Source organism: Borostomias antarcticus (genome assembly GCF_949987555.1).
Source record: "Borostomias antarcticus genome assembly, chromosome: 21".
Taxonomy (NCBI): domain Eukaryota; kingdom Metazoa; phylum Chordata; class Actinopteri; order Stomiiformes; family Stomiidae; genus Borostomias; species Borostomias antarcticus.
Window position 1 is genome coordinate 18,435,725 of NC_140254.1, and position 10,000 is coordinate 18,445,724.

Sequence of the window (10,000 nt, forward strand, 5' to 3'; positions counted from 1 at the left end):
TCGAGGGTTACGATGAAAACTGGTACATCGGGCGCAGCGATGTCACCCTGACCTGCCAGGCCAACGCCAACCCTGCTCCGACCACCGTCACCTGGTCATCGTGAGTCTCTCTTCTCTCATGCACACACACGCACACTCACACACACACTTTCTCCTCTCCTCTCCTCTCCTCTCCTCTCCTCTCCTCTCCTCTCCTCTCCTCTCCTCTCCTCTCCTCTCCTCTCCTCTCCTCTCCTCTCCTCTCCTCTCCTCCTCACTCTCCTCTCCAGGATGGACAGGTGATAAAGATGTACTGTAGTTCTTCTCTTAGTCATTCAGAGACAAACACACACACGCACAGAAACACACACACAAACACACACTCACACACACACACATACACACACACATACACACACATATACACACACACACACACACACACACACACACACATACTCCCGTGTCTGCTGTGGATGTCGTAGCATGTCCGTAGAATGTCCTCTCTCCTATGATGCTTTTTTAGCCTCTCTTACTCTGAAATGTAATTTAATGCAATGTATTGCTTTATAAATGTTCGTAGCAGGTAGACAAACATACTCCTGGAGCTTGCTCGATCGCCTTGTTGAGAGGGGTCAGAGAAGAATTTTTATAGCTCACTTATCTGGCCCCCGGGTGATTACTGTTTTTTTGCTTCCCTCTGGAATATGTAGAGAGTGGGTCGTATGCCCACCTCCCTTGTTCTCTGTAAAGCGCATTGTGTTGCCTCTGGGTATGAAATGCGCTATACAAATAAAGCTTTGATTGATTGATTGATACTCTCTCTCTCTCTCTCCCCCCCAGCATGTCGGGGCCCTTGCCAGACACGGTGCAGATTGCCGGTAACCAGTTAACGGTGAGACGGGTGGACGATGCGGTCAACACGACCTTTGTGTGTGAGGTCAGCAACCGGCTGGGCGTGGGCAAACACCAGGTCACCACCATGGTTATCGGTGAGTCACACAACAGTCGCATGCAAACACACACACACACACACACGCACACACACGCACACACACACACGCACACACACACGAACGCACACACACACACACACACTGGGATCAGGGCTACACTCTCAGTCTATACTAAGCTGTCTGCTATGCTGTACGCTGCTGGGTCAATCAATCAATCAATCAATCAATCAATCAATCAATCAATCAATCAATCAATCAATCAATCAATCAATCAATCAATCAACCAGTTGATCAAGCACTTTGGGTGTGAGCCAGGTTGCCGGGATGTTCTTTCTCTTGTTCCTCCCTCTTTCTTTTTTTATTTATTTTTTAACCTATTTAACATCCTTAGTGGAGTTCCGTATAGCTCTTCTTTAAAGGTGCAGTATGCGGTTTGGCTCAGCTCATAACTTTTTGTTATATTTTTTGCAATTCTCATTATTATATCCCAACAGCAGTCAATAAACAAAGTGATCTGACACAAAAATGAAATAAATCCATAATCTGTGGAAGTCACAGGACTGTAATAAGTGCGTCCAATCATTTGGAGTTGCCAACTTGAAATGATTGGATGGCTAACATGCCTGTCAACCCACCTACCTGTCTATCGAGTTTCATTTGTTTTCCCCCAGTTTGGAGGCGTGGCTTTGGAGGGAAGCCTGGAGGGAGGGGCAGGGATTTTGTCAGTTGCATTTTTAAAAATCTTTCAAAATGTTTTCCACCAGGGAATCACAAACTGCCTACTGCATCTTTAATCTAAATCTAACATCGTTAGTGGAGCTCTGTACAGTATGTACAGAACTGGCTTCTTCTTTTCTTTCTAATTGTCTTGTCTTCCTCTGCATGCACTGCCCGCCGGTCCGGACTGCTTCTGTCCTAGGTGGATTATTATGGGGGATTCCTTTCTAATTGTGCTGTCGGTGGTAATGTCGGTGGTAATTCCAGGCAATAATGTCGGGTATTGACGTTGAATGGTGATAATGTCGGTGGTAATTTCAGGCAATAATGTCGGGTATTGACGTTGAATGGTGATAATGTCGGTGGTAATTTCAGGCAATAATGTCGGGTATTGACGTTGAATGGTGATAATGTTGGATGATCCTACCACGTCGGCTTCCGGTGATAATGTAGACTGGTGTTTTCTCATCATTCTGCTCTCACACACACACACACACACAACACACACACACACACACACACACAACACACACACACACACACACACACACACACACACACACACACACACACCAATCCAGTCAACACACTCCACTGTTAGCTAGACCTTCTCAATTACCTCAGCCCAGTCTTGCTGGGGCTGCACCACATCTACAGTACTGTGACCAAAAGTGTATTACTACATTTGCTTCATGTACCAGGAAGTGTGTCGCTAGGTCTACCTCACCTGTCATGACGGGTACTACTAATGTAGGGCTACTTCACTTATTGTGAAGTGTTCTATGTCTACTTTTTAAGTGTATTTCTACACTACTTCACGTCATGACGTTCACTACTGCTGTATGCCTATACAGTACTTCAGTTATTGGAAAGTGTAACACATATACTTCAATTATCAAGGATTATGTGTACTTCATGTATCAGAAAGGGTACTATCCACCAGCTGTACTCTGTTACAGAAGCACTACAAAGGGGGACAGGCTGGTTAGAGTGGCAGCTTCCTCCTCTCCTCTTCCTCCTCCTCCTCTTCCTCCTCTCTCTCTCTCTCTCTCTCTCTCTCTCTCTCAGGATAAAGAGAATGCTACATTTAGAGTCTGTAGGAATCCTGACAGGAGATTTCTCTTGATTTGTCTCTCGATAGAGAACAAAAGAGCTTTGTGGGTGCTTGCGCCCACCCGCACACGCACACACACACACACACGCACACACACACACGCACACGCACACACACACACATACATACACACATACACACACACGCACACACACACACACACACACATACACACACACACACACACACACACACGCACACATACACACTTACACATGCCCACACACACATATGTGTGCACACACACTCACCGCGGTGGGGCTTTGAAACGTGTGTTTGGGGGGGGTGAAAGAGAAATGAGCCTCTCTTCTGTTCCTTGCAACTGGTTTATCAGACCACCATCTACCCTCCAACCACGCACGCACGCACGCACACACACACACACACACACACACACACACACACACACACACACACACACACACACACACACACACACACACACCCCACCCACACAAACCGTCACATACTGTACAGCCAGTGTTTCTTCAGACTCAACCTCTTTTGACATTGTCCTTGGCTTTGAACACCTCTGTTCAGGTTAGGCTTTGTCCACAGGTCTCTGCGGCTCCATACAGAGAAACAGGAACACCGGCCCGTTACTGTGGAGGAGCTGCTGTGCGTTGTGAGCTTAGAACACATGCCCTTCAGTCCTGTCCCTGTCCAGGACTTGGACTGAGCCCTTGGACTTGGTCCCCAGGCTGTCCACTGATCCTGGCTGCCCAGGAGGACAGCTTGGATGGGAGACCCCTGAAATGTGTGTGTGTGTATGTGTGTTTGTGTGCAGTGTCGCCGCTCACATGTGTAATTGTGTGTCATTGCCGTGTGGTTGATTAGAGACCCGAGGTCCTGTAATTATTATAATTATTATTATTATTATTGTTATTATACAGTTTGGTCCATAAATACTTTGACATTGACACCATTTTCATCATTTTGGCTCTGTGCACCACCACAACGGTGGTTTCAATTTGAAATGAAACAATCAAGATGTCCTTTAAATGCAGACTTTGGAATCTGGTGCTGTCAACTCTCAATATGAACTCCAAAGAGGTGTCACTATCAGTGAAGCAAGACATCAATAGGCTGACGAATCTAAACAAACCCATCAGAGAGAAGGCAAAAACACGGTGTGGCCAAATCAACGGTTTGGTACATTCTTAAAGGGAAAGAACACACTGGTGACCTCAGCAACACTAAAAGACCTGGAAGACCACGGAAAACAACTGTGGTGGATGACAGAGGAATCATTTCCCTGGTGAAGAAAGACCCCTTCACACCAGCTGGCCAGATGAAGAACACTCCCCAGGAGGAGGTAGGCGTATCTGTGTCAAGAGAAGATTTCACCGGAGTAAATACAGAGGGTTCACCACAAGATGGAAACCATTGGTGAGCCTCAAAAACAGGATGACCGGATTAGAATTTGCCAAAACACATCTAAAAAAGCCTGTATAGTTCTGGAACAACATCCTATGGACAGATGAGACAAAGATCTACTTGTAGCAGAATGATGTGAAGAGAAGAGTATGGAACTGCTCATGGCATGGGCTTACTGTATTGTAGTTGCTTGAAAAATGAGAGTACTTGCCAAAGCTTGGGTTCGCTCAAAATATGTTCAGTCAGGTTTATTAAGAAACAATACGGTTGCAAACGGACTTCAAATAGTAAAAACACAGCGTGATTCTATCAGAGAAGAAGTGAAAGTCAGATCGCCAGACTGCCCCTTATATTGCTTCAAAACCAACGAGGTAGTAGGTGTCATTTGATTGGCTGAGTCGGGTATCACCCAGTGGGCGGGGGATGAAAACTTACTTTGAATATACTTTGAATATAGACAAAGGTCTAAGTCAGGGCAGGAAGGACAAGGTGTGGCCTGTCTGACTTGGACAAAAGAGCGAAACAGAGGAGTGTTTACAATTACAAAAAAGGAGGGTTGGGTGTTTAGAATCATAAAGGAAGATTGAAACCTAGGGGTTTTCAGGGGACTTGATGAATAGAAAGGATATGCATCTGAATAGTCTTGAGACTGTGTGTTAAATTCCATGACAACTCCCACATCTGTGGCTGAACAGCCACATAAAAGATATACATCAGATAAAAATAAGCATAATCAAAAAAAATACAACGAAAAAAATTAAAGAAGAGAAAGAAAATCAAAAAAATAATCAATTATAACACAAATTTCAAAAACTCTATGCTATACATGTGGAAAGGAAGTAATCTCTCCACTAGGTGGAGCAAGAACAAAAATGCAAATTACGCTTTAAAACTCCTTGTTACAGAAATTTGACAGGAAAACAAGGTAAAATAAAAACATGTATAGTCTAAGAGTGGACAACCATTCACCAAAAACCCTTGATTTAAATTTTGAATAAGGCAAAAAGATAAAATGGTTAGCAGTGTAAGGAGGGCAAAAAACCTCTTGGTCAATTTAGAGGAAAAACCCAAAACTTATTTATCAACTCATGTTTCAACCATTGCAACTCTTGTAAACAAATATGATATTTTTTCAAGATAATTATAAAGTTCATTCACTCTTGTTGTGAATAATCGCATGTAATTTCTTCTGGATCGTAGCTTCCATGTTTGCGTTTCTGAATGTTCAATGTAGGTTCCAGTGTGTGCGGTTAGAGGTGCAGTCATTGCTGTTGAGCTTGTCCATGTTGTCATAACAACCACGAGAAGGAGGTGACCGGCAAGGTCAGTCTCCGATTGCTCATCAGAGGAGAGGGCAGTGTGGCGGTGACCGTCAAGGTCACTCTCCGATTGCTCATCAGAGGAGAGGACAGTGTGGTGGTGACCGCTTTGCCCTTGAGATCTCTGGTTTCGGCTGCATGGACCGTCCTCTCAGCTACTTTTGACAGCTATTCCACACAGGCCAGAATGCCATGGTCCTGATTGTTCCATCTTTGACGGGTAGGTTCACCCCGCTACATCTCTTTGACGGGTAGGTTCACCCCGCTACATCTCTTTGACGGGTAGGTTCACCCCGCTACATCTCTTTGACGGGTAGGTTCACCCCGCTACATCTCTTTGACGGGTAGGTTCACCCCGCTACATCTCTTCTCTTCCATGTTTTCTGGCCTGTTCTCAGGCTGCTCATCTGCTCCTTGGTTTGGGACGCAACGGCGTCGAAGTTCTCTCAGCTACTCTGGCGGCCGTCTGCGTGGGGACGGCCCCAGGTCGCGGATCAGGACCCAACTCCCAGGAGAGATGTGATGCAGGAACCCCTCCTTAGCCTCAGGAAATGGCGGTCCTCACTCTGTTGGAGACATCTGTTAACATCCTCCGCCACCCCTGTTTTTGAAACATGATCTGGCCCGTGGGCTAGTTTGAAAGCATAATGAAAACATGAACGAGGTAGTACAGGTTTGTCATTAGGCCCTTGATACAGGTTAGTTTGGTGGTGGAAATGTGCACTTAGTCCTTCATTTCTTTTTCTCCGCAGGTGGAGCAGATGCTTGTAGGTCAGAAATGTAGGCTCTTGAACTGAACCCGGTCCATCTCTGTACTGCTCCACGTAGGACCGGCCCGGGTCGTGCTGCTGGAGGGCTCACCTCGGCGCTCCCGCCTCCAGCACAGGCTGATGAAGTGCTCCGTCTGTGGATCCACAGATGAGAGAGACAAACAGAGACAAAACAGAAGAGCAAAAGAGAGTCCTCTGGTCTGGTCTCCCTGTTCCCTTCTTTGGTCAGGAACGGTTATTCAACAGTCTGTAGGAGATACTCAGAAACATGGTTAAGCGCAAGCTCCTGCTTTGGGGAAAAAATGTTGTTATTTTGTCAGGAAAACTTAAACAGGGTGACTGTTTAAGTGTCATTTAGAGCCAGTCTGCAGTAGCCTACAGTGACATCAGGGGCAGTGTTTAGAATGGCTTCAACACGCCCAGTCCCCAGTCATGATCAAGGCAAATTGGATTTGGCTCTAGCAGTTCTCTTGCGATTTTATGAAAAGAAAATACGCTATATTCTTGTCTCAACAAAACAACACCCCCTAAGGGTGAAAGCAAAAATTTCCTGAAGTCAGGATACAAATAGAGATGGGGCAAAGAAAATGACACTAAAATGAACTGGCTTCATTTACAATTAACTAATCAAAGAACTCCATCAAAGCTTCATTTGTATAGCTAAAATTTGTATATCTAAAACCTCCCTCTTCTGCATTTGAGGACAGAGTATTTGGGCACTGCTTCGGACAAAATGGTCTCTTCTCCGTTTCATACTTATCTGTCGCTCACAGTGAGTAGGTGACATGGCGTTGGCGTTGCATCTCACGAACCCCAGATCGCTTATCTGTAGGGAAAACAGGCCAGTAACCTCCATCTCCACCTCCGGTCTGTGCCCGTCTCCTGGTTCGGCATTCACCCATCACTCCCGGAACGACAGTTGTCTGTAAAAACCCACTCAGAAAAAAACTCAGGCCCGATGAATGTGCCTCAAACTATAAACATGAGATATTTAACATAAACATTAAAAATATATAATTGGGTTAGGAGATGCTGTATTCAGGTTAAGAAACTGGCAAACATTATCTATCCCCCCCCACTATCATGTACAAACCTTACGTCCTCAGCTACATCTGTCTCGTCCTGTTTATTTACCTTAAAAAAATGAGTCTATATTGGCTAGTTAAAATCTACCTTGTGGGTTGTTCAAGGGAACTTCCAGCAGGTGGCGCCGAACCCCAGGTTGCAGGATTCTTTCTCTCATTTCGCTTGCGGTAACTGTGACAGTCTCTGATCCAGTGACCAGTTTTCTTACAATGAAAACACGCGTCAGTTTTGTCTTCGTTTTCGTTTCCCTCCCTCGGTCTCCTCCTGTAGTCCATTCTGTTCCTATGCCTGCTATTCTTGTTCATGTGACGACCCTGTGGTCGTTGTTGGTTGGGAGCAGACGGAAAAACAGAGTTGGGAGGCGGGGCAGCAGCTGCGGGTGAACCAGTCATAGTTTGGGAAAAATGTGTGAGCTCTGAGTGCCGAGTCGGCGTGATAGAGTTAAAAACGGAATGACTAGGAGGGGGGAGGGACTCTGAATATTCATCTCTCTGATTAACTTCGTCAGCTACGCTTCTTTCTGACTTGAAAAAACACTCGTGTGCGAGTATTTCCCACTTCCTGAATGCATTCCAATCTATCGCATTTCCAGGCTTCCTTCCTAACCTAGTCATTTCAAACGCCTGTAACTGAGCCCTAACAGTTGCTAACTCACTAATATTGAGTGTACCGGACAGGGGGAAATCAGAATGCTTCGCCCAGATCAAATACTGTACACAAGCATCATCCCAAAGCCTTTGCGCAACAATCTTAGCTGGCCCAGACAATTTGAGAATATCAAGTGGCGAGCTAGTAACGCTAGTAACAGCACCCATTTTGCACCAAAAATCGCTTACGGAAAAACAAACCAAAAACACTCTCCTACACTCCTTCGTAACACGGAGATGAACGTCTCTCAGACTACTCACTAGCAGTTACGATTTACGGCCCTTAAAACCAGTGTCGGCAAAAAAAATAAACAGTACTGTTACCTGAAAAAAAAATATATATATATATAGCGCTTAAACAACACATACAAGACAGAGCTGAAGTTCAAACAGTAAACACAGCAGACTAACAATCCCGTGCACATACAATAAAGAAAGACAGCAAAACTCGCACGGGGACGCAAACACAAAGACCGACCAAAAGACGACCAAAAATGACGTACATACGACTAACACAAAACAAAGAACGACCAACAGACGACCAAACGACGACTTAACACACAAACATGAAACAAAGGCCCACGTTTACAACAACCTCGGCTGCACTAGCAATTTGGTCCAGGCTAAACCAGATGTCTAGATCCTACCAAATATGTACAGCCACTTGGTGAAAACTAACGCTCGTTAGGTTTACCAAGTCACCCAGGAACAAATGGGAAAACGTTTCTCCAAGAAACGCGGATTGGAAACACCAATCACTCCCTGTAGCTACTATCTCCGTTGAGCAAAAACTCTCTCAACGTGCTCGCGGTTAAACTCTCCCGCGACCGGCCAAAAAGAAAGCCTGTTCTGTGCCAAATCTTTGGCGTATTTAACTCAAAAAAAACCCCGTTCTAAGCTGTAACCGATAAACAACCTAACATTGTACATCAACTACAGGGGAACAAGATTCACAAGACCAAACCCTCACTTGAACAGCTTATTTTCTCGTAAAGAAACAAGGACGAAGTCAAAAGACAAATATCTATTGCTGTTCACAACCTCCTTAGATAATTACACAATTTATAGTACTAAAATACCCACGCTGGGGTTTTCTGTTTTCAATAATCTAGACCAACAAGCTGAACCGAAACCAAGGCAAATAACAAGCATAAAAGGATCTTTCAACGTACCGCGAGTTTTAGCCGAGTGGAACCAACGGCGGGGCCTCTCCAAAAGCAATGCGCATAGACGCAACGAGAGAAGCTTCCCAAAGCGGCTACCGCTTCCGCACGTCTGCGTCCCTCGGTTCCACTCCAGGCGAATCTCACCGCAGTCGAATCCCGTCCCGAGTCGCCAATTGTAGTTGCTTGAAAAATGAGAGTACTTGCCAAAGCTTGGGTTCGCTCAAAATATGTTCAGTCAGGTTTATTAAGAAACAATACGGTTGCAAACGGACTTCAAATAGTAAAAACACAGCGTGATTCTATCAGAGAAGAAGTGAAAGTCAGATCGCCAGACTGCCCCTTATATTGCTTCAAAACCAACGAGGTAGTAGGTGTCATTTGATTGGCTGAGTCGGGTATCACCCAGTGGGCGGGGGATGAAAACTTACTTTGAATATACTTTGAATATAGACAAAGGTCTAAGTCAGGGCAGGAAGGACAAGGTGTGGCCTGTCTGACTTGGACAAAAGAGCGAAACAGAGGAGTGTTTACAATTACAAAAAAGGAGGGTTGGGTGTTTAGAATCATAAAGGAAGATTGAAACCTAGGGGTTTTCAGGGGACTTGATGAATAGAAAGGATATGCATCTGAATAGTCTTGAGACTGTGTGTTAAATTCCATGACAGTATATGGCTGGCAATGGAACTGGTCCCTGTGTATTTAATGATGATGTACTGTTAATGCTGACAAAAGCAGCAGGATGAATTCTGAAGTGTTTCGGGCAATATTATCTGCTCATATTCAGCCAAATAATTCAGAACTCATTGGACGGCGCTTCACTGAGCAGATGGACAATCACCCGAAGCATACTGCGAAAGCAACAAAGAGTT

At 45.0% G+C, this 10,000-nt stretch overlaps 1 protein-coding gene across 1 annotated transcript in view; it reads left to right on the forward strand.

The window, feature by feature from the left end:
• The first annotated feature begins 6 nt into the window (after nucleotides 1–6).
• pvrl2l (PVR cell adhesion molecule related 2 like) overlaps nucleotides 7–10,000 on the forward strand; it is a 54,094-nt gene continuing 44,100 nt past the window's right edge. Inside the window, exons 1-2 of the mRNA XM_084455744.1 lie at nucleotides 7–100; nucleotides 823–971. Of these exons, the coding sequence (XP_084311870.1) occupies nucleotides 824–971 (148 nt within the window). The 5' untranslated portion in view covers nucleotides 7–100; nucleotide 823. The remainder of the gene's footprint in view (nucleotides 101–822; nucleotides 972–10,000) is intronic.